This window comes from Lissotriton vulgaris, chromosome 5, assembly GCF_964263255.1.
Source record: "Lissotriton vulgaris chromosome 5, aLisVul1.2, whole genome shotgun sequence".
Taxonomy (NCBI): Eukaryota; Metazoa; Chordata; class Amphibia; order Caudata; family Salamandridae; genus Lissotriton; species Lissotriton vulgaris.
Genome location: NC_141693.1, coordinates 1183678626 through 1183704177, shown reverse-complemented (window position 1 = coordinate 1183704177; position 25552 = coordinate 1183678626). Strand labels below are relative to the sequence as shown.

Sequence of the window (25552 nt, the reverse complement as noted above, 5' to 3'; positions counted from 1 at the left end):
GTCTTACCGTATAGTTCCCAGGGTTCAGCTCGAGCATTCCAAACAATGTTTCGAAGCGCACTAGATTCTTATCCCAGTCGAGAGCCACGTTCTCCCTACTTTGGCCCTGGCTCGTATCATAAGCCTTTGTCGATAGCGATAGAAGATTTAGATAGAGATATCTATGAGCCGTCGCTCATTCCAGAGGAAGAGGTACAAGCCTATAGGGTCCTGAGTAAGGTCGAGTATAGTGAGCTCACGAGTGAAAAACAGCTTAAAAGCTCGCCTCTGATATGGGTCGTACCCCACATTGGTAATTTTTGTCTAATGGGTCGTGGCCGAAGATCGAAAGCCCGACTTGGAGAGAGTGCTTGCACCGAGAATTACATTCTGCCGATGGTCTCGTCCCCTGTGTTTCTGGCTGCCAAGGGTACATACTTTGTCTGCCATGATCGTGCGTATGCATGGTTGCCCTCCGACTTTGTGGGCTCATGTTTTATCGCAAATCTGTTGCCTCCAACGTTCACTGTAGACGCAGACTATCACAAAACTAGAGTTGTGAGAGGCGTAATTAGCGAAGAGGACACTGCCGGTCAAGAGGCAGGAGACTTTTTCAAGGGTTTCCTCCCGTTTTGGGGGCCTATGGTTAATAGTAGGAACCTGAGGCAGTTGACTCGAGTGGTGGAATCGACAGCTAATATTACTGCCAGTGCCCTTGGTAATATCACCACAGAACTTCAGGCGGATAGGCTTATGACGTTACAAAACCATATGGTTTTAGACGTGATCTTAGCAGATCGAGGTGGGGTATGTAAGGTGATCCATTCGAGCTGCTGTATTTTCATTCCAGATAACGCTCCGACCGTCTATCAAGCCATCTCAAAGTTGCATAAGATCTCTGAATCCATACACGTGGATGTAGGGGATTGGACGCTACTTGGGTGGTTTTGGGGCCTGATGTCAACTTGGGGTTGGAAGATTCTGATGATTATCGGAGTTGTTGTGGTGTTCCTGTTCACGTGTTGCCTTTGTGTGCAGTGTGGTCCTGCCTTATGTGGCCTCTGTGCTACAACGTGTATAAGACAGCCACCTGTTACCAAGGGGACTCGGTTGGACAGAGCTATGTTACAGCAACATCTAGATGGTCTGATGAATATCGAGTATGATTCCGACTAGTGCTTGCCTACATGAGGGCAAAAGGAGCGTCTGAGGTTCCGTGACAATTGTAAGTGGTGTTTTCGACTCGTACGAATATGGTCGAGTCTGGTATCTACGAAGCGCAAATGACGAGTTTAGTGAGTGTGCGCAGTTTCCCTGTGCTAACTTAAACCGTTCGTTTGTTACGTGGGTTATTCATCTGTACCCACGGGTTCCATCTTAGATACGGCATCCATTTTGTTTCTTGCCCTCAAGTAGCCAGCGAACGGACGTTGTCCGTTTCGCGACCCTGGGATTCCCAAGACATCCGCGGAAGACACATGTTCTTTGAAAGTGTCTTTATGACGAGGGGGATGATACTGTAAGGCAGATGGCCCCGCTCGAGGCTCATCTTGCCGTGCCGGTCTATTGTCTCAGCCGTGCATCTCATTAGGCACGTCCCTTTGATGCCTGTAGCTCTTGTTTCCTGATACCTCCCCTTTTTACACCCTTTTCGATCTCCCCACTGTTTCCATCTTCCTCTGCACCTGTCCTTGTTCCTTTTTCGATCTGTTTTACTGCCGATTGGAATGTACTAATGGTGGGAAGATGGGTTTTTTACAGTTGGGAACCGCCAAATGTTTCCGCACTTATGCCCCGGACCTTGAATGTATCAAAGTGACCAAAGTGACCCCTCTCGGTGATAATTATGGGAACCGAGTTGTAAACCTTTGTGTACCATGTAACCCTATGGGAGAAATTTGTATAAAAGGAGCGATCCACAGTAGCAATTTGAAGCAGTCTCCTCGAACTTACACTCGTTGTACTTCCTGTGACTTCTGTGTTCCCTGCAGTAAATAAACCTCGAATCTTTGACGCTGAAGGAAGTGTCCCGTGTCTCTGTCATTCGTACGCCGGAGCAGGTTACCCACGAAGGTTTCAGGTGTTGTCCCCTGGCACCGCTGGGTCTTAAATAACCCAGTCCTTCACCTGAGTGAGTCATGACACTCCATGACAGCGATCCATCCAGCTCTATACCCTTGGACGTGGTGCTACAGGTCTCCACGTAGCCCAAATCAAAAATCAGAGAAATGTTCTGCCAAAAGGTTCCCTGAGAACCAAGAGGAGACCTGCTCACCGATTTGCTCAAGATGCATTTCTGGTCGGCCTGATTTTGCGTTCCCCCTGCTATATTGATCTCCGCAGCAGCAAGTGGTTCCTCTCTGGTAGGATATCTGTCCTCATGAAGCCCTTGTCGGATACATTCTGCAGCTTCATCCTGCTGGAGATTTTAAACTTTCAAAAAGAGACTAAGTCATAATATAGAAATCTTCACCGCAATTTTGTCCAGCTGCTCCCTGATGGTTTGACTGCTTTGCCCTGCTGAATATGACCTTCTTAGACATATTTCCTCGAAATATTTTTTCAGTTTGAAGATAAGAGGAGACCAGGCACAATCCATTTTGTCTATCTAAACTGCACTCCATTGTGGGCGGCCCTTACTTTCTTCTTTGCACCGGTCTCATGCGACTAGATGTCTGCGGTTGGTGTTTTGATCTTTCAGGCACTATTTTTCACTTTAAACTTTATAAATTTGCAACTCTGATTTTGATGATTGGGTTTTTGTTTTTTTTGGTTTCAAATAATTGATTACATTTTACTCTACTTTTCTAAATTGGTCAATTTTTTTCCTATGTTGTGTTTTCTCTTTATCACCATTTGAGTGCTGCATACATTACATATTCACTCCAGGTTTAACCTGACTGCTTTCGTGCCAAGCTACCAGTTGCATACAAATTAGCTTTGACAACCACTTTCAGTTTCTATCATACCTTGAACTCTGTACAGTTGTGAACACATATATTGTCTACTATCGACGTTGATGCGTCTATTTTTTATTTTCGGATCTATTTGGTCAATTTGTTTATAGTTGCCGCTTAAAAAATCCATACCTTTAAATAACAGTCATCTTCAGATTAAGTTCCTCTGTGAGGCTACTTATTATTACTCTTTAATTATCTAACTTTTCAGTACCATGTAGTATGCAAGGTTTTAGGTCACATGATTATGATAGTCGGTTAAATAATGCTCCGATATGCAAGAACAGCATCTCTGTCCATTTCAAGATGGCCGCCGTATAACATACTAGGGGCCTTATTTATGAAGGACTTGCGCCGCCGGTGCGTCACTTTTTCCCATGTTAAAAGTGACGCACCGGTGGCGCAAGTCCTTCATAAATAAGGCCCTAGTAGTTTGACGCTTGGGAGATCGTCCTCTATCGTGCTCCAAACATCCTATATCACTCACACTGTAAGATCGGCTTCATGATACACACGGCGACTGAGAGGAACTCGTGTATTTTGACAAGACAGCAGAACTGTGCTAACCTACGTTATACAGGTATTTATGATTAAGAGAGCTCCATTAGTGAGTCGGCTGATATTTTTAAATACATATAGCTTACTGGTTTTTCTGTTATTTTAGTTTATAGATCTCAAACTCATGTACTAATTGTAAGGATATTTTATTGATTCGGGCAACTAGACTACACTGCCCCACTAATGCATTTGGCATACATCGCTACAAACCAATTCAGGTATTGAATCTAGTCTACATTATTGAATAACTTTATGAACAAGCAAGGTCTAAATTCATAGCATAAATACTGGATGTTACTTTATAGATAACATTAGGGTCAAGATTTTGCTTTGAGGCAAATGTGATTATAGCGTCTCTGACTAGATATGCATATATTTTTTATGCAGTACCATAATTATTTTGCCTGAAAAGCAGTAGCATCATTGATTAATGAATGCTCCTAAGATCTCTCTTCTGGCTATTTTTTAAGGAATGAAGATTGAACAATTCTTAGAATGTGAAGATTTTTACATATGCATTTTTATTTTAATTATGCATATATATATATAGTTCGGATGAACTAATGCGCAATTTCTAAATGGAAAATAGAATTTATATTTTTCCAGGTTTGGACTGATTGCCATAGATACGAAAGCGAGTTTCAAAGATTCATTTGGTGATTGCCATATTATTTTCAAAGAGATCCCTTAAGTAAGTGGTACCTAGATGTTCTCTACTCACTTAGACTTTATACTCTCTACTAAGCCTCTACTGGTATGTGTGATAAGTGATCACCATATTGACTCTTACTTGAGCATTCGCTTTCTCTAGTTTTAACTAAATTCGCTTATTTTTCATTTTTTCACACAGGTGTTATACGTTACTAAAACAATGACTTTTTAACTGTACACAAGGTTATTTGAAAACATTTCTTTCCGTGTTCAAATAGGGGGGTGCAATAGCATTTTCTACAGTCCTGAAGATGGTCGAATCGACAACAGCCCATCGACCGAAACGTCAACAATTACACTTATTTTCTGCAGTATATTTGTATCAGCAATACTTGTTTGTTATATTCTCTTATTTTGCCCGATCTTTATTTCAGAAAAAAGTGTACACAATTGTCACTGAGAAGTCTAATGAATAACTGTTTTAACATACAACTTCCTGTTACATTGTGAGCTTGACAAATTTCAGTACCCCTTGATTTTTCAATACGATAAAATGTATTCTTCTACTATTCACCCGTGTTTAGAAATATAATTATCATTTGACTAATTTGTTGAACCTATTCTCCTGCCTAAAGCTGACGTTTTCATATTAAAGTAAACCTAAAACTATCAGAGTTGCCGTATTGACAAAGGACATTTGTAATATTTTTTTGCAAACATATAATGAAAGTTTGCTAGAAATGAAATAACTTGAATAACGAAAATGAATCTTACAAGCAAATACCTTGTTGGCACACTTACCTTTTTACTTTTAAATGAAGCACTTTGTTTTTTGTTATATGCAGCCTGTTTTCCCAAGGGGAAAACGGGCTGCGTCTGCATTGAAAAACATTAAACTTTGAAGAATCATCTTGTAAGCGCAGGCAGTAGTTCACTGCCTGTTCTTAAAACATATGTTATCAATATTCTCAAACAGGGCCGGACTGAGAAGGCAAACCAGCCCTGGCAGTTAAGTCGGACCGGCTGTGGGTGGGTTGGGCGTTCAATATTACGGGTGGGAAACACTGCTGCTGCTTTTGGTACAGGGGGGCGATATTGCAGCACTGCTGCAAAATCGCCCACCCGTATCAAAAACGGCCCCCACCCTTCCGGCCCACCAGGAAAACGCCCGGTGCCTGCTACAGCCAGTTTGGCTCTGTACGTACCATACCGATTCAGTCTTAGGAATCCATGTGCAAAGCACGCCCCTTCCAAATAGCAAATCACAAATGGCGATTCGGTAACAAGTTACTGAATCACATTTTTCATTTTGTACATTAGAAAAAGCATTTTCAGAATCAGGCCGTTTGAGACTGGAAACATGCTTAGTACATCTGGCCCTTTATCTTAGATAATCATAACCATTGACCTGCATAATATAAAAGAATTCGTAGAACCTTGTTTGAATACACTCTTTCCAGTTTATGTTTAATAACGCGGGGCAACAAGTTATGTGTGAATTGAGATGTTGTGTATTGTCCTGCTTTCTTGCCATTCTTCTGTGTGATCTCGGAGGATGCCACAGCACCTCCAGCACCCATAGCTCAAGCACCACTGTAGCCCAGCATTTGTCGTCCTTTGCACAGACTAAAGATAAAGAGTTTCTTCCAGTATGTTCAAACCATAATGACGTGCTGGTGTATGCATGCTTTAGCAGATAGGTTAGGTGCAATGGCAAGCCATTTATTTATAGATTAAATTAAATGTCCTGTCAAATGATTTTTAGTCATAGAAGGAAGACTCAAGTACATAGCTTTGATATGCTTTTCAGATAACCAGAACCCACAATCTGCCCAGGGTTCGGGATCTCTGGCAGATGTAACTATCACCTAATTTTATGATTTTCCTCAAGACCCTCAGGACATATTCAATGGTGGACATCTAATGGTATTTAATGATGGGAGTATTGAGAGAAATAATATTTTATTCCAGTCATGAAGGTGCATATAGTGCCCTGGAATGGGAACATCCATGACTGGGTGGTAGTTTAACTGTGGAAGCAGGACCTTTACTTAGCCAGTAAGCTTGATTTACCATACCCTTAGTCCAAGCGAATGATAGGTATATACCCAGTGGGCCCCACAATACCTATCTGATCAACCTTTCTAGGCATGTATTCTTGCATTACCACTTCGTATCAAAGTAAATCAACAAAAACCTGCATAAAATGTTTTGCTCTGTAAAGACCCTACCAGTTGTGAGTAGTTGTGACAATCATTCTGTGGTTGATGGTTGGTTCACCAGTTCCACCATCACACATGCTGTTAGCAGACAGTGAACACTGGCAGGTTGAAGTGAGGCATGAACTGCGCCTTGCTAATAACAATTTTAAGCACTGGCATTTATTATTTAGTATTATTATGATAATTTTTGCAAAATAAGCACTACATATATTGTTTACAAAAACAATGTGTACAGTAAGATTCTTTTCACCGTTGATGTTTTATTTCTCACTAAAATAGTTCCTAACTAAGTCAAACACTTAAATTTACAGGAGATACACTGAACATTAGACATTTTGTGCATTAATACCACAGTTTTGTTTTTAGAGGGCCCAATTTAGTTTAATACCATCGGTGCGGCGCATTTTCCCGCTGTGTGCTGAAGATTCGAAAATCCATCGGTTCATGACGAGCTCAGCTCGTCATGAGCGTACGAGAGGTGTACTTCATGACGAGCTGAGCGTCGAAGGGGTTAAGTTTGATGGACAAGGTACTTCATCACAAACGTTGCGGAGTATTGGGCCTGCCAAACGCTTTCATTTAGAGATGGCCAAACCTTATCATTTCTGTCATTTCTGTCGGAGCCCCCTTTGGCTCCATCAATAGAACACTTTCTCCGTAGGATGAACATAACTAGTTTAGGGAGGACGGTGTAAGGTATTTTTATTCTCTGTTCATGCAGGGAAAAACCTGACAGTGAGGTACAGAAAAAACAATAATGCCCCCACACCCTGGGAGGGAACTCCCAGGGTGAGGGGGTCATTCGTTTTTTTGTTTATCTAGAACAAACTCCTGCTTTGAGATTTTGTTTCTGAAAAACAAAAACACTGAAAGAAATTAGTGAACAGCCATCAAATAGGTCAGCAAATGTCGAAAAAACATATTGACATTGAAAGGAACCGCTGTGACAGTGGTTACTTTGAATGTACAGAGAACACTGCAGGGCCAGATGAGCAGTAGTCCATCAGGATAGTAAAGGTAATGTCCTCCTTCAGCCTGAGTGATGAATTACTATCCGTGAAATTCACAATCAGGCCCTAATTCTTAACCCCTTAAGTGCTGCCGTCGGCCAACAGTCGTCCCAAGCACGCCCTTGCCGGTGCTGCGCACGACCGTTGGCCGACAGGCCAGCATTCGTTCTTCGAACATTCAGCACTGGGCGCTGAACGTTCGATGCTCCCATGAGGTTAAGCATGTATGAGCTGTGTTCTAAAAATGTCAAGGGTTATATTTAGAGTTTAAAGAGCTTTATTGAAGCAATTAGAAACATAGGTACAATATACAAGAATACTTATAAAAGAAAAGCATTAGATTAGCAAACTGAGTGAATAATTTGATGGAATAAATGACACAAGAATCAAGGGTTTATGTTTGTCTGCCAATAAAAGCAGAATGTCATTAAGCAAAAAACGAAAAATATTACAAGCCTATCCTGTATTACTTACCGTGCTCCGGAGAACGTGACTTGAATGCAGGAGTTGTTTTGCGCCATGAGCTTCCACAAGCACTGAGCATTGTTTGGGTAAGAATATGGGTAACCGGGGCTGGTGAACGTCCCATACGACTGAGACAAGATGCCACCACAAGAGGAGTTGCCTACAGGATGAAAGGACACGTGTAATAACAAATTAATATAAAGATAAGGAGGAGTTAAGAAAAACGTTTACCTATGTCGCTACCAACAGTAGGACCATCTACTATCATTTTTATTACCTGAAAGATTGCTTAACCGTCAATTATGCACACTGAATGAGTTCATTATGAATAATATGTTATAAATAGGACTATTTGACCTTTAAAATTAGGCAAGGTGTGAACGTAGACGATTTTGCCTTTGAAGATGTCTAATGTTGAATTATGTTAAGGGTGTCCTTAACAAATATACTCACCACTGTGTAGGAGTAAACAGTGAATGCGTTGTAAAATTTTCTGCAAATTAATCAATAGTAGGAATTTGTGTTATGTGGTGTGTAGAGCTACGAACAGTGATTTTAATATTATTTGTATTTTGTTGTATGTACTTACATTTTTCTTTCAAAATGCTAGGTGTATATCTAATTGAACATGCATATTTCTGCAAATTTACAACCATTATAAAGTGGGCTTTAATAGGGAAAACATATGTTGGTTGCCATCTACAATTGTCTATTCTCTATCATTTCAAGTAGTTGCGGTCTACTCATATATAATGAAAAATTGATGATAATATGTTTCAGTTTGTTAGTTGAGCAACAGAGCTTTTTAGGATGACTTTAAATATTTGAAGGTTTCATTAAAAAATTGAACAATACAAATCCATAGATTTGCACTGATTCTCTTGATGACTTACTGCTCCCTATTTGTTTTTATATTAGAAGCTGTTGGAAATGGCCATTTCTGCAGGGTCACTCCTTAACATTTTGCTTTCCCTTTCCTCTTTTTCTGACCTCATTTTTCTTGGCCTTAGAACTCAGTGCTTGCTAACTGCTAAAGTGCGTGTGCTCACTCCCCTAAACATGGTTTGTTTGCTGTATGTCAAACTGGCACATTTAATTTACTTATAAGTCCCTAATAAAGTGACCTACATGTGCTAAGGGCCTGTAAATTAAACGCTACTAGGGCCTGCAGCACTGATTGTGCCACCCACTTAATTAGCCCCTTAAGCATGTCTCAGACCTGTTGGTGCAGAGCCTCTGTGTGCTGTGCATACTACCATGTCGACTAGCATTTAAATCCCCTTGCCAAGTCTTAAAACCCTCTTTTATTACGTATATGTTTCCCCTAAGGTAAGTCCTAGATAGGGCAGGGTACTGTGAAAAATAAAAGGTAGGACATGTAAAAGTCTTCGCATAAGTTAAGACCCATAGGGTACTTGGTATCAGGCTCAACTATGTATTTGCTTTCTAGTTGTCTTAGTTTCTTTTATCGATTACCGCCCTGTGTTTTAACTGGAACTGTGTTGATCACAAAATATTGGATACAGTTAAGATTGCTATTATGTTCCAATTTTATGTGTTGACCGACAGGATTTGCAGGGTCCGAATTTATGACCACTCTCAGATGTTGCAATATGCGTACATACACTTGTAGATTGGTGCTACCTATGTAGCGCAGCCTGCAGTTACATTGTAACACATAAACCTTAAATTCTGATCAGCATGTGTAATGGCTCTTTAGTTTTACTGGCATGTCAGAAAAGGCCATGGAATACGTAGTCGTATCAATTCCAAATTTACAGGCACAGCGTTGCTGTGGCTCAGTCTGGTTAAATGGAAAAGAAAGAAAAGAGGAAGTGCACGTTTCTAATATGTTTAATTTCACAATGCTTGTGTGTATACAATACTTTTTGCTGTTCCATTGTCTGTGCAGATATCGAGAGTGTCTGGTTTGCTGACTGTAGAACACGCAACATATAATTTTCCATGTGAGAAGCAATCCGTGTCTAGATGTAAATCCGCACAATTGTAACGATTGGCCCTGAGCTTTGTTGATGGTGATTGCAAACGCCAATCGAATTGGGAATTGCAATCTCTTAAATTGAAATGGCATATCCGTTGGAACCATAGGAATGCGAGGAATGAGGACATCTTCACCTTTGAAAGGTCCTGTGAAGATTGTTGCTTCTACGAGGTTGCTCATTAATTTTTTTACTGCAAGCCACGTGCTGTTGCCAAGCTTTGGCTAGTGGATATTTCGCAACATGATAATTGACATGCCGATTTTCAATTGCAGTACGTGGGGTGGCATCCCTGGCAGATCGAGTGAATTAAAAAATTATGTTGTATAATTAATCGCTTCATCTGGTTCCAGTGTCGACGGACTTGCATGTGACTGTCTCGCTTTGAAAGTTAGACTGAATAATATTGTTAAGTTCGTACACGTCTTTGTTCTTGACCGCTAGAATAGCTTGTTCACTCAGTCAATTGTGTTTCTTATAATTGGTTTGAATATTGGGAAATACTTTTTTAACGAATTCATCTTTTGACATGACTAAATTGCATAAGTTATGAGGCAATGAAATTCGTCCTGAGTTCAGATCAACCGGCACCTTTCCATTCAGGCGCAGATCAAGCGGCACCTTATTGTTCCGGCGCCTTTTACCTGTCACAGGTATGACATGTATATATAAAAACACGCGTATTCAAATGCAACATTGTGTCAACATTTCAAAGCAATCAGTGATGTACTTTCGGAGATTTGAGATTTTGAACAAACTAACAGTTACATATATATATATAACATCTTCGGGCAATTTTACACAATGATCCGGCTTATCCGGTTGCCCGCCACTTCAGGAGAGTTCATAATAATGACCTGTCTTGCTTAAAATACTTCGTGGTGGGGCCGATATTGACATTAAAAAGAAGAGGCGACCGTGAAACTCTATTAAGACAGCTTGAATCTAGAATGATACTTGAATTTGATAGCCGTTGGCCTAATGGACTAAATGATTCAGATGAATTACATCATTTTTTGTAAAGTCTGGATATATTGTACCTATAGCCCTCCGTACCCTATTCTATATACTCCCTGTCAGTTAGGTTCCCTATTGAAGGTTGAGTGGGTTGTGGATTAGGATATGTTTTATGGCCAGTCCAATCATTATGTGACTATTCTGTCTTTTTGTAATTAATCTGTATCTTTCTATTTATTCCAATATTTATTGTGATGACGGTGTTATTCCTTGATGTATATATTTGCAGTATTATATTTCTATACAGTATGTATATATATATATATATATTACCCACGATGTCTCCTCCAACAGAAAGAAACAGGCAGCACACAAGGCTTGTGGAGCATCCACCTTTAATCTTTCATCAGACCATGGGCATGACGCGTTTCGGGGGTTTTTCCTTTCTCAAATGCCCCCCTGGTAGAGTTGTGTCTCTCGCTTACAGTCCCAGAGTAAAGTTCAATTGTCCATCCCACCTCCTAAAGTAGTGTGGGTTACCTGACAAACACGGCATGGAGTCGCCTCTGCCTTGGGTAGTAAACTGCATTTCCCAGCATGCAGTGTTCCTTGCATGCCGGCGGCGATACCAATTACCGGCTCAGTTTCTTTGTTGGTTCAACAGCCGGTGTGCCATGTCGTCTGGAAGGAACTGTGGCTGTTGTGGGTTCAGGTGATGATCTCCACACTCCTCTCCCCCTTCCTCGCACTTCAGACTGTCCTTGGATAAGGAAACGCCAGTGAAGTAAGGGCGTGGATCCATGCAGGTATGGACTGTTTTCACAGCATTATCCGGTGCAGGCTTGATGCGGGGTAGTCCGAGGGTCTACCTTTTTGCGACACCCTTTGGACACTTGCGGAGGGTGCACGCCTTGCGTGTGGTTCAGCACGAATGCCAAACGCTTGCGACACACTAAATGTTACCCAGGATGTCTCCTCCAACAGAAAGAAACAGGCAGCACACGAGGCTTGTGGAGCATCCACCTTTAATCTTTCATCAGACCATGGGCATGACGCGTTTCGGGGGTTTTTCCTTTCTCAAATGCCCCCCTGGTCGAGTTGTGTCTCTCGCTTACAGTCCCAGAGTAAAGTTCAATTGTCCATCCCACCTCCTAAAGTAGGGTGGGTTACCTGACAAACACGGCATGGAGTCGCCTCTGCCTTGGGTAGTAAACTGCATTTCCCAGCATGCAGTGTTCCTTGCATGCCGGCGGCGATACCAATTACCGGCTCAGTTTCTTTGTTGGTTCAACAGCCGGTGTGCTATGTCGTCTGGAAGGAACTGTGGCTGTTGTGGGTTCAGGTGATGATCTCCACACTCCTCTCCCCCTTCCTCGCACTTCAGACTGTCCTTGGATAAGGAAACGCCAGTGAAGTAAGGGCGTGGCTCCATGCAGGTATGGACTGTTTTCACAGCATTATCCGGTGCAGGCTTGATGCGGGGTAGTCCGAGGGTCTACCTTTTTGCGACCCCCTTTGGACACTTGTGGAGGGTGCACGCCTTGTGTGTGGTTCAGCACGAATGCCAAACGCTTGCGACACGCTAAATGTTACCCATGATGTCTCCTCCAACAGAAAGAAACAGGCAGCACACGAGGCTTGTGTAGCATCCACCTTTAATCTTTCATCAGACCATGGGCATGACGCGTTTCGGGGGTTTTTCCTTTCTCAAATGCCCCCCTGGTCGAGTTGTGTCTCTCGCTTACAGTCCCAGAGTAAAGTTCAATTGTCCATCCCACCTCCTAAAGTAGTGTGGGTTACCTGACAAACACGGCATGGAGTCGCCTCTGCCTTGGGTATATATATATATATATATATATATATATATATATATATATATATATATATATATATATTTTCGATTATTGTTTATAATACTGAAGTGGTATCTTGTGTGTATTAAATGTTTGGTGTGTAAATATATTGATTATACATATGTTTATAGACATTTTTAGGTTGTAGGTTTTAACTTTTTGATACCTTTTGATACTTTTTTAGACACTTTTTGATACTGATTGTTTTTAAGAGATATATGAAAATCATAGATATTATACTATATAGCGATTATATCTCAGGGATTTGATAAGTTCATAATATAAATATGATGTTGTCTCTTGATCTCATTAGTATTGCACTTTTCTTGCTGCTTACTTTGCACATATATCTGCACAACTTTATTGCACTTTTTACCACTTTATTGCTGCTTGGCTGTATTTTTGCACATGAAGATTATAACTACTGACTAATTCCTGACATGTAAGGTATGTATATAAGACCCTCCTAGTTTTAGAGTCTTAAGGTACAGTTATGAAAATGTATTTATACAGTAATTATTAATCAAACCTGACATACATATGTAAGAATAGTTAGATGTTGTTTTGACATTTATTTTAAATATATGTCATAATGTTTTGTCAATTTTGTTTCATATGTTGCTATATTGGGATTTATCCTATTATATCTTATAGCTCTAATTGTGCTACATTTCTTGCTGCTTAAACTACAAGCAGTAGTATTTCTTCACTTTTTATTTTACATCACATGATTTGTTGATTTGTGATGTCACTAGAAGTGGGTGTGAACATGGTTAAGCAAATATAAAATAGCATTTCATTTGTGGCAATGTTACAGCGTGAACAAGGGCGTGTAGCCTGAAACGCATAGCTGTTCTCTGTGTTGTCGCTGCAATAAACTATCTTTTGCTGATTCCTGTGGTCTGTCTCCCTCGTTTGCCGGCGTGCGCTGTGTTTGTAACGCTGTGAGATCTGAGGAGGAGCCTGTATTCTATATATATATATGTATATATATATATATACATATATATAGGACCTTGTCTCTATTCAAAAAGTGTTTTGCCAACATCTTTGGCGTAGTTTGACGAATCTTTGCAAAAACTTTCATAACTAGTGGCCTGCTCAAGTCAGCTCCTGCCTTGAAAGTTTTGGGGTGAATTGTCAAGCGGGGGCCGAGAAAAAACAGGGTCCCAAAACACATATTCTTTATGTACATTTTCATTGGAAACTTTGGACAAGGCTACAGCCCAAACTTCTGAACGGAATTACACCAAATTCGGCAAAAAGGTAGCTCTTGGTTTAAAAAGAGAACTTTTTTTTCAATAGTGTAAATCGTGACAGTAGTACCTGAGAAATGTATATATTTAGAAACATAAGTATTCGGTCACCTCAGTGAATCCACAAACCCTCCCGATCATGAGCTTGACTCTGATTGGCTGCCAACACGTTAAACCAGGAAGTGTTGGCAGCCATCTTGTGACTCGGTTGAACCGAGTCACAAGAAAAAAGTCAAAGAACATAAACAGATGAAGAAAAGGGTGCAGGGTAGAAACACCCTGACCCCCTAGACCTGCTCAGGGGGTCCTACATGATAAGCAGTTTAAAAAATATATTTTCAGCAGGATTCATGTAGGGTCTGCCAACTAAGCACGGTCCCCCGTTCTTTGTTTAATCAAGCCCCCGGGTGGGCCAGGTGCCGGAAGCAAGGTCAATTGTGATGTGGGGGCCTGTGGGGCCACCTCCCTGGGGCTAATTTAATGAGATGCAGAGGGCACGTGGCTCCTCCCACAGCCCCGTGGACCACCACCTCCCTGGGGCTTTTGTAAATAATAATGTGTGGGGTGGCTCTTGCCCCCACTCTGCCCAGGGGACTGCCACCTCTCCAGGGCTCATTTAATGAGATGCAGGGGCATGTGCCCCCCCTGAATCCCCAGGGACCGCCACCTCCTCAGGGCTTTTTATAAATGATAATGTGTGGGGGGCTCCTGCCCACCACACTGCCCCCTAGACCACCACCTCCCCGGATCATTCAATAATTATCATGTGGGGGACTTTTGTGGACCCACGGCCCCGGGGACAACCACCTCACCAGGGCTGCCCAGAAGATAGTACGGGAGCTCCCCTCGTGGAACCCTCCATGGCCCTGGAGACCGCCAACCCCAGAACCAGCTCCAGCAATTTCCCCGGGTACCCACACGCAGGACATTGCAGTTTGCTGTGGCAGGGGGGGAGCCCTGCTCCCGCCACACTATAGCAAACTTTTTCATGGAAGCAAGAGCAAGAAAACTGCTCTTACTTCCATGAAGCGAAGCAGAATTGCTTTTGGGCAAAGGAAGCTGCATGCTTGCCATTTGTCCAAAAGCAATGCTGGCTCCTGCAGGAGGAAGGGAGCCGGAAGGGACCGCGGGCGCAATGGGGTGCCTCGTAGTCCTCAGCCAAGAGGCCAAACCCTGGGGTTTGGGTTCCCCAGGGCCAAAAATGGCCCGGGAGGGGGGCCACATGGACCCCTCTAAAATATATTTTTTTAGAAGGTCTGGGGGGGCCCTGGGGGATGGGTTCCCCCTGCAATGCCGCCATACCATTCTGGGGCAGGCCCGGGGCTTGCCCAGAATTGGGCAAGCCCCTGCGTATGGGGTCCCCATGGCCAAAATGGACCAGAAGGGGGTGGGGGTGGAAAGCAGCCCAGCTCCCATTTTTTATTAAAAAATGACCAGGTTCCAGGGGGTGGGGTCCTCTGGCCGACATCGGATAATGGAAGTGGGGGCATTAGAAGTCGCGACCCTGTCACGGCTCATAGTGCGTCCCCCCAGTGTACCTTCATAGTGGATTCGTGGAATTTATTTATAGAGCAAGTGAGATTGAAGTTAATAATTACATTAAATTTGACAGGGTTAGAAACAATTTGAAAAAATTTAAATTAAAAGTTAAACTTGAAAAGTGTATTGTGTTGTAGTATATTGAATTTATGCTTTTGTTTTGCAAATTGGCAATGGGTTCGCAAATTCGAAAAATATTTAAAATGAGCATGTATGTTAAAAAAATGGGAGCAAGCTATTTTATCGCCAGCAAGGGACACCACGAGCTCTGCCAGCACCTGGTGGGACAGGAGTCCCAGGGTCAACGTCAGAAACGCTGCTAGCGCCATCAGCCCAGCCAGGCGCTCAACTTCAGTGCAAGGATTATCTGCCCCTGCATTCCTTGCTTTCACCGCAGGCGCCGCTGTGAGGGGGAGGTGATTGTTGTCACCGGGCTTATAGCGCTGTCTCTCCTTCCGGGGCGCAGAGCAAGCTATTTTATCACCAGCAAGGGATACTACAAGCTCTGCGCAGCACCCTGGTGGGACAGAAGTCCCAGAGTCAACGTCAGAAACTTCGCTAGTGCCATCAGCCCATCCAGGCGCTCAAATTTAGTGTGAGGACTACCTGCCCCAGCATTCCTTGCTTTCACCGCAGGTGCTGCTGTGAGGGGAAGCTGCTTGTTGTCATCGTGCTTATAGCGATGCCTCTCCCCCCGTGGTGCGGGATGCACCCGGCCCAAGGGCGGGCCCATCCTTGCCCGTCATTGCCAGGAAGCAGCTGGGAAGGGCCACCCCCTTTCCACTGGGATTTTGCATCTTGCCTGCTCAGATTCGCTGGACATTCAAGAACTGTCGTGGACTAGTCAAGTACTTTTAACCCGGATATCTCCCAGCATTGCCCAAACTACTCTCTTTGATTTTAAATAATTATGATTTCTCTCCTGACTGGCTTGTGGGGCCGGTATAAGGGTGGCCTGTGGGTTTTTGTCCAAGGGGCCAAGAGGCCTGCTAATTGCTGATTGTGAAGACAGATTGCTTTAGACCTAACTTGTACTATAGAGGTAGCATGGGGAAAAGGAAAACTATGGAGGGCAGTGGGGGAGTGGGAGGGGGAGGGTCGGGGAGGGATATTAAAGGGAAGAAGGCTAAGAAGATACAGACAATTGCAGGGAGTAACTGTGCACTGGATAGGATAGGATAGAAAACCTCATTAGCAAGTGTGAGAACATATCAGTGACAGATACAACCACGTATGTAGCAAATACTAAATCCCCACAATGCTCTACCCAACGAGCTAGTTTAAACAACCCTACCATGGCCTGCCAACTAGCTATTGCAGCTATGTTTCGTAACCCCCTAAAAAAAGGGGGCCCAGGAATAGGCAGAGGGAAACCTAGATGCTGGAAGTGATAGCCAATCCTCAAATAAGTAATCTGGGAGTGACATACAGAAGACAGGGTCGGAAATCCAGTGCACTAATAGGTTTCTACCGCTGGTGGAGTTGCTGGAGAAGGACACCGAAATGGGACCTAGGTGTCACCCCCTCACCACACACAGCCCGTTTTTGACCATATGCGGACCATATGCGCACCTAATGCTTTGCAAATACAAGCCTCATCCAAAAGGACCCTTTTGTAATCTGAAATTATACCAGGCGTTTAACTTGCACATACATCGCCCGATACTGTTTTTTCTGCCCTGCTTAACAGCTGTTCTTACCCAAATCAACAGTACTCAACTTTCTGACCTCAGAACGGCGAACAACAGGAGATTAAGATTAAAGCAAATGTAAACAGCAAACTGTCACTCAGCCCAGAAGATTTTTTTTCTGCTGAGCAGTTTCCCTGCAATACACCGGCTAACATCATGATGGAGTTCTGCAGTGGAGATGAGGAAAGGTGGGGCATATTGTCAAGACAGGCGATAATGGGCTTGATAGTATGCTCTATGGAATTCCAATTGAAGCCCATGTTAGTTGTGAAGGACATCTAACATGAGTTCATTATCGCCGCTTTTATCGGGGCATTTTTCTGCCGCTAATGCAGCGATAATTTTATCGCCTGTCTTGATAATATGCCCCGTTGTTTGGTAACTGCTAAGTGTTCATACTACCGAAAGAAGCACAGTGGCTTTAGCAGGAGAGAAGGAGACAGAACTACTCAACGAGCTGGCGAATGGAAAATGGCATTCAACGAGCACCCATGTGTCAATATAAGGAGAAATACACTATGCATCAGCCCCATTTCCTTGAAAATAAGGCGTGGCTGCATCTCTTACTGCGCGTCACTTTTCACACTCATAAGATATTAAAGGATAAGTTATTGTTTGCAGGTGCATTATTATGGAAAATAAACAGATATTGTATGCGACGCTGCCATATATTTTATCAACAATCGTCCCAACATTCAAACACTGATAAATATTTCAATTTCAAAGGCAAGTTTGCTGCTGAATACGGAAGAATGCCTTAGCGCGCTTGCTGCACTTTGCTTAATTGCTCAGCCCATCATTGGAAACACAGACAACTATCAATGCCTGCTCCGGTATTTGTAAGCTTTGTTGTTGCACAAAGAGCTGTGCGAGAGCAGCCAGCGGGGTGAATACAACTCAGCATTCGGCCCCGAATTGTACGTACCCGGCCTGCATGCATCAGAGCATGAGCCACGAGACAGGCTTTCTCCTTCGCCAATCACTTTGTGCCTTGTTGCATGAATTCTAGGGGACTGACACAAGCTGTAGGGGCCAGCCCGTCTGTAGTGGTGGGGTGGCTCCAAAGGCATGTGAGTGTGCTAGCTTCGATTACTGCCAGAAATGTCAGCTTCTGGAGGAGAGGAGGTTTGAGCCCTCGGTCCACAACACAAACAGCCTTGGAATCCACAACAGAGCAAAGCTGGATAGAAGACAAGCGCGGCCCCGGCGAGCCTCGCATACAGGAAGGGGAGTGGCCACATGAATAGAGAGGGAGAGCAGGAAGTGAGCTCACGAACATGAACAGCCTTGGAGTCCACAACAGAGCAAAGCAACATAGAAGACAAGTGCGGCCCGGTGATCCTCACATACAGGAAGGGGAATGGCCATGTGAAGAGTGAGGGGGAGCAGGAGGTGAACCCTCGAGTGGTGCGCGCGCTTGGGAGAGCAGTCTTCACTTTTCAAGCACTGCACTCGTGCTTGTGGCACACCGCTGCGCGCTCCCGCAAGGTGGCTGCCGCCACAAGCACGAGTGCAGTGCTTGAAAAGTGAAGACCGATGGCTAAAGGCCCTCCTACGCAGCACATGCATGCTGCGTAAGCGAGACCTAAAAATGGGTGTGGCAGGGTGAAAGCCCCACCTATTAATGGTGGGGTTTATGCTCCACCAATCCATAGATGAGCACTTTAATTTTCTCAACTTTAATTTGTATATGGTTGTACTCTTACTGGTGGGTGATCCATTCTTTTATTGAGCAGGTTATTTTTGGGAAACAGCCATTACAACGGTGCCATAACCACACATGACCATTACCACTCATCCTTTACGATGAACTTGCCTTTAACACACATGTCCGCTACTATTAATTATTTACCACAAAATATGGCATGTGTGGTAAAGGCACGTTTGTTGTAAAGAATGCGTGGTAGTAGTTATGACCTCGTTGGTGGCTCAGAACTGAGCAGGCCAACTGCCAGAAAGGAAAGGATCCCTCACCTGCCGGCTCTCCGTGGTGCACACCGGCCCGATGTGCCTCCAAATTAACCTGGCTCAAGGTTTATTTGTGAGTTCTCCCTGGCCTAATGTCTTGCCCTGCCCCCTTTCACATAGGTGCCATTGTCCTGTGTGTTCTCACACTATGCGCCCCATCTCCCCCTCATACCCCCAAGCCGTGCCCCCTCCCTCTCCTCAGAGCTGTATTTGGACTGTCCATACTTATCTCTGCGCCAGACTCCCAGGCTATTGGGGTGAGCAGTGTTCCGCTTAACACTAGTTGTTTATTTTAGAACGGTTGAACTTATCCTTTTGAGTAAGAATACATTAATTTGTTCAATGACCCAGCCAGTCTCGTTGAGGTTTTGAAATATTTAATAAAATATATAATATTCATTTCAGAAAAGAGCAGCTGATTGCACCCTGCACAAGAAGAAGTAAAGTGCTGCAAAGGGCTCTCTCGCAAGAAGGGGGGTCAGGGGTTGAACGGTGGGCAGGGTTCCAGAACGCACATAAATTATGATTTGATCCTAGCTTCCACTTCTAATTGGGTCACATTTCCTCTAGATGAGAACTAACTTATAGCCTGATTTTATTTCACCTATTATGGGATATTTGGGATTGTAGTGTAGTTCCAATTTCCCTTTTAGGCTCTGCGCATTGGAATAATATACACTATAGTTTTTGCATAGGACTGAGGCCAGTATGCCTCTATCGAGTACATTAAACTTAATTACTTGTGTGCTAGCTAACTCAGAGGTCACTAGATACTTCTCGAATAAACAAGAAGGGAATGGCTTTTGACAACCGCATAAACATGACAACTTTGTTTCCCTTAGAATCGGAACAGTTTCAGACTCGTGGAAACAATAGATCACAGTTCCAATCAGTTAATTGTGCATGATTAGTTTCTTCAGAGTTAACCAGAAATAGATAGGATTTATTGAATAATCTTATTTCTCGTGCAAGAGATATGAGCTGTTACAATCACAAGACAGGATGCGAAATATAATACGTACAGCATGAGCAGTAATAAGAAATAATACTGCAATAGCATGGTCTTTTAGCTATGACATATATTCATATAAACATATATATTAACACAGGCTGAAATGTGAATACTCGTCTGGTGCTTCTAAAAAGTTCTACCCCAGCGTACCTAACCTAGGTATAGTATGAGGTAAGAAGTAAGTGCTGTTTTCTATAGTATGGTAAGCTATAGTTTGTATTGCCAGGAGTCCCTCTAGGTTCTAGTCTCCTTCATACCTTAGAATGAGAGAGGTGGGAATCTCTTTCTGGATCTCAATCCCTAACACCCCGTGAAGGGAGTCAGGACACTGGAAGCTGGATTCTCTGCGGGCAGGATGACAGCGTCTGGTTAGTGCGTCAGGCGGGGAAATGGTAAGTAAAGGTATATTTATACCTGGAAGGTGCCTCGGAATGCTAGCATTGACGTAAAGTCGGGCATAGGAAGACGTCATGACTGAACCCTTAATGAATAGTTGTTCATGCATAATAAATGAGTTCTTGGAGAAATCAATATTCCAAGCAGGGAAAGTCCCAAGGGCTTAAGGGTCTGGTTTCTAAGAACTGGATGGATGGATGTAGGTGGCCTTGCCTGTATTTGGATAGCATGGCTGATGCCTAAATAAGGACTGGGATTCTATGCCTAAATAGGGGCAATATGAGGTGTGCCCATATAAGGGCATGATTCGGGAAAACTATGTACAGGTATCTAAATCGAAACACAAGAGGATGGTCTAACTATATCTCTATAGACAACAGCACATAAGCCCTGTCATGCCAATCCTTGCACTAATGTGCAGTGGAGAAAGCTTCATCACTTTTATCTTTAAGCTCAAATATGGCTTTTCACTGTATGCCATGTGAAATAAATCCAAGCCCCAAAGCCGCCTTCTTGTGCCATTCATCTGTAGGCAGCCACCGTTTGTTAAGCTCAGCCTCCCGATAATTACATCCAAGAGCATTATAAGGCAAATCCTAGTGATGTATCTAAAAGTGTCTTTCTGTATGATGTGCATATATATGATTCTCTCTTCATTCATTCATTCGAACACAATTATTACATCAAAGGCCATACCTGGTGAACTGGTGGTTCTGGTACTTGCTGTGGTCTGCTGAGCTGTAAAAGAAAGGAATACAAAATAATTAAGGATATGAGTTTAGTCTTTCATTGGCATTTTTCAGAAGGAATATTGAAATTCTATAGCTATATATGATATTTATATAGCATGGGCGTAGCCATAAAACAAGGTGGTGGCTATTCAAATGTGAATTGTTGTTACTATTTACCCAGAAATTGGTAAAAGAGCATAGATTATGCACTAGCAAAATAAAATCATTATTTACTTGACTGCCAGATAAATAGCATAGATTTATCACTGTTTGGCGAGCAGACTTGCAAATAGTAAACAAGCAATAGGTCTCGCATTTGCTTGAGTTAGAGCTCTTGGCGTTGTAAATTAAAAAGTCTTTTACCGATGTATTATGGAGTGTATGTATACAGTGTGTTGTAGAATTATGTGGGCTTGATATGAATTGTTAATTGCAGAATTGTGTGGCGTGGAATTGTGTGGCGTGGAGTGGATGTGTGGATGTGTGTGGTGGACGTCTGTGGCATGGCATGTAGGAAATATGTGGATAGTAATTGTGTGGTATTGAGTTTACTGGAACTACGTTGAGTGGGATTGTGTGTTCTGGAGTCTAATTCTGTGGAATGGTATTTTGTGTTCTGGAGTGGTATGTAGTGGAGTTAAATTATGTGGTGTGCTGTTGAATTTTGTGGCTTGATATGGAATCCTCTGGGGTGGTTTGGATCTATGTGGTGTGTGTTCAGTAAAAAGGCAAAATTAAATCTTGGGTGAGCCTGGAGAAGGGCAATACAGCATTAAATGCCCATACACACTAAGCTGAAACTGCACCTTTTTTACCTGAAATTACAAATTATATTCCAAAAAAAATGAAGTGAAAACTGTACACAAATGGCCTGATTATATAATATCCATATGTATGAATGCAGTTTCACAAATCTATTATCCATATGCACGGCGATATTGTTAATAGTGAGAATCACCCTACTAACTCTATTACACTAAATGAGTATTGCATATGGACTCCCTACGATGTGGTGCTAAACTGCAAGAGAGCAACATTTCAAATTAGTTAGCACCAAATGAGTGTAGCATCCAACCAGTACACAAAGCATTTCAATCAATAACCAGACACAGCTTGCTGCCCACTTGCAGTGAGGGTGCAGATGCGGAGAGAATATGTATTTTTAGTGCACTCTATGGACAGAATTGGAGGTGTTCACAGGCATGTGCTTTTACTTATGGAAAAGCATCTTTTTACCTTGTGGAAAGCACATATAGTGAGTGCCATGTGTCATGGAATGAATGGCTCCCTCGTACAAACGAGGAGAGCATTCTTAACAAAATGCAGAAAGCAATTGCTCCTAGTGTACTCGAAATGTAAACATCCTTTGTTTTTGGCTTCAAGCTAAAGGTTTTTTGTCGTCATGACAGAAGCATTCCAGATTGGTATAGAGCAACAAATTGGGAAACTTTAATTTTGTTCTAAAAGTATTTTGTGGATATTTTCTTAGAATGCCCGTTTACGAAACCCATGCCCCTGGTGCATACTCAACCGTGATTTAAATACAAACTCACTGTTTGTTCAACGTTCAAGGTCTTTCTGGGGTTGACAGCTATGGCGATTTCCTGTTGAGAGTGGCAGTATTTTTGCAGACACATTATGTAATGCAGAACTGATTTTGCAGTAGTTGTGGGAGAGGAAAGAGGTCTCATTGTTCTGCCAGCTTTTCCCCTGGTTATGGACGTGCAGGTTGGAATTGCTTCGTGCAGTGATGGAGGCACCTGTGCAGGGTGCTATTTTTGGTTTCTCCTCCTCTAATGCAGCTAGTGAAGCACTGGGCAGTGATGACTTAAGAGCTATTCTTAGCCCCAGCTTTGTTCAGACAGGTAGCCGGGATCCCGGTGCAGTAACTTGCATGCATTCTGAATGATTTTAATTAAGAGGTCTCGTTTTATGCCGTGTATTAAGATATGGTCATGGAAATTGAAAGAGACAGAGGATGAACGAATGCTGCCTTGCCACATTTGGACAAACAATTCTTACTTTCCAATCTTTATTTCGGCCATTTGGCCATAAAAGAAAACAGTACACATATACAGTTACAATAAGTCAAAACATTAAAACATTGGAAATACATATGTAAAAATACTATAAAAACGGTGCGTCTAAAACTTTAAGGGGGCCCAACACCTTTAAAATACGGTTGCGCGTATGCCAAACATTGGTAAGAAATTTTGATAATGCGAGGACAGTCGGGCCAGAGAGATCAGATTTTAAAATCCTGTACATTGGAGCATATTACCTGCCACCCATATTCCTAATCAATGGGAGAAGCCAGTATTTCCGAGCTGCCCTGTAGGCTGGGCAGAAGAAGGCCACATGTAAATCAGTTTCCTCCAAAGCATCACAGGCCAAGCACTGCGTCGTAGTGGGGGGCGATGACCAAGTACTTGTAAAGGACCGGAAGGGCAGTGAGCCGTATCTCCATTGGAGAAACAGCTTCTTAGCAAGTACCGGAAAGATCGGATCCAATGCCCTCTCAAACCTATAAAGGTCCTTGCATTGCAAAAACACAGAGGATAGAGACCCTTCTGCCTGGGTAACTCGGGCCCTAGCTTATTTGTGTTCGTGGTATACGTTAGTCAGGGACCTTTTAGAGATGTTCAGTGCGGCATTCGCTGGGTCAGTCCATAGGTCAGGGAGCCCTAGTTCCATGCAGGTGGATTGGATGTTTTTGACCCAAGGGATACGGAGCGCTTTTGGGTGGTTCAATAATTCTGCCAGTTCTGCCCTGTATGCTGCTAGGTCATTACTGCTCCATAACCTACGCCAGAAGGCTATGGGTCTCAGGCTTATTTAATCAGATAATGGTCGTAGACCGAGGTCAAGCCTCATAGGGAGGAGCGGGGTACTGGGGGGAAGCGCGGTTATCTGTCTTATAAACTTGTTTTCTGTTAGTGACAGGCTACGGCATGGTGTGTGTCCCCACAGTTCCGCCCCGTACATGATCGCTCCCCTGGCCTGAGCCTTGTATATCTGGATTAGGGCCCCCAACGGGCGATATGAAGAGCCGGTCATCATCCGGGCGATACCCCCTGTGGTTTGTATAAGTTTGAGGTTCGCCCTGCTCTGGTGGGATCCCCAAGTCATGGTTTCATTAAGAGTCACACCTAGATATTCAAAGGTGGCAACCCTCTCAAGCCGTACTGCTCCCAATTGCGGATTCGGCCGCAATTTTTGGCTTGGATTTAAAACCATGAATTTAGTTTTTGCCGCATTGATTTCTAGCCCCCTGTCCGTACAGAAGGCTACAAATGAATCAAGGATCCTCTGTGCCCCCATGGGGGTTTTAGATAGCAGCAGGGTGTCGTCCGCAAACATGATTGCAGGCACCCTGCTGCCATTGAGTTTGGGGGCGTCAGTATAGTCGGTGGCATTTAGGTGGGCGATTACCCCGTTGACGAAGAGGCAAAACAGGGTCGGTGCCAACACACAACCCTGCCTTACCCCTCGGTCAACGGGGAATCTATCGGTCAATTCCCCCGACCTCCCACACCTCACTCGGGCATAAGTATTATGGTGGAGCCTCTGTAAGATTACTAGGATGTCCGGGGGGACGCCCATCTCTGCCAAGACGCTCCAGAGTTTTCCCCTGGGCACCAGATCGAATGCGGCCCGTAAGTCCACAAAGATTGTGTACAGACTGCCGCCCTCGAATATTGCTGCCCTCCAATAAATAAGATTCAACCTAAAAACCTGGTCCACTGTGGATACCCCCTTCCTAAATCCCGCCTGATAGGGACTAAGGGCACCCACCTCTTCCATCCAATGCTGGAGGCGATTCAGCAAAACCCTGCCAAACAGCTTCTGTGCCACTTCGATTAAGCTGATGGGTCTGTAGTTGGCCGGGAGGAGAGGCGAGCCCTTTTTAAAGATAGGGACCACCTCTGCCCCCAGCCAAGTACCAGGAATTTCCATGCCGCTTAGAACTCCATTGAAAAGGGCAGTAAGGTAGGAGGCCCATACAATGGGCTCCTGTTTGAACATATCCCCAGGTAAGCCATCCAGTCCTGGCGCCTTTCCAAAAGCAAGACCTGAGATGGCAGCGGTGACCTCACCCAGCGTTATCAGCTCTCCTTCATAGCCTGGCCAACCAACCTCGGTGACAATAGGAGATTCTCCCGGCTCAGAGCTGTAAAGAGACTGGAAGTGAGCCTGCCACACCCCTGGGGCAATATTGGGCTCTATTGCCGATTGAAGGTGCCCCGACCCCCCATTCACTATCCTCCAGAAGAGACGTTGGTTTTGGATCGCTAGGGCCTTGCTAA

The 25552-nt window shown here is 43.5% G+C and overlaps 2 protein-coding genes across 2 annotated transcripts in view; both read right to left on the bottom strand.

Moving 5' to 3' along the window:
• The window catches only part of LOC147712229 (scavenger receptor cysteine-rich domain-containing protein DMBT1-like), a 1653398-nt gene that overhangs the window by 1406959 nt on the left and 220887 nt on the right, over nt 1-25552 (bottom strand). The gene's annotated exons all lie outside the window — the stretch shown is intronic.
• The window catches only part of LOC147712232 (scavenger receptor cysteine-rich domain-containing protein DMBT1-like), a 64891-nt gene that overhangs the window by 28821 nt on the left and 10518 nt on the right, over nt 1-25552 (bottom strand). The window contains exons 2-3 of the mRNA XM_086919273.1: nt 21211-21252; nt 7852-8002 (exon numbers count right to left, since the gene is read on the bottom strand). Of these exons, the coding sequence (XP_086775399.1) occupies nt 7852-8002; nt 21211-21252 (193 nt within the window). The remainder of the gene's footprint in view (nt 1-7851; nt 8003-21210; nt 21253-25552) is intronic.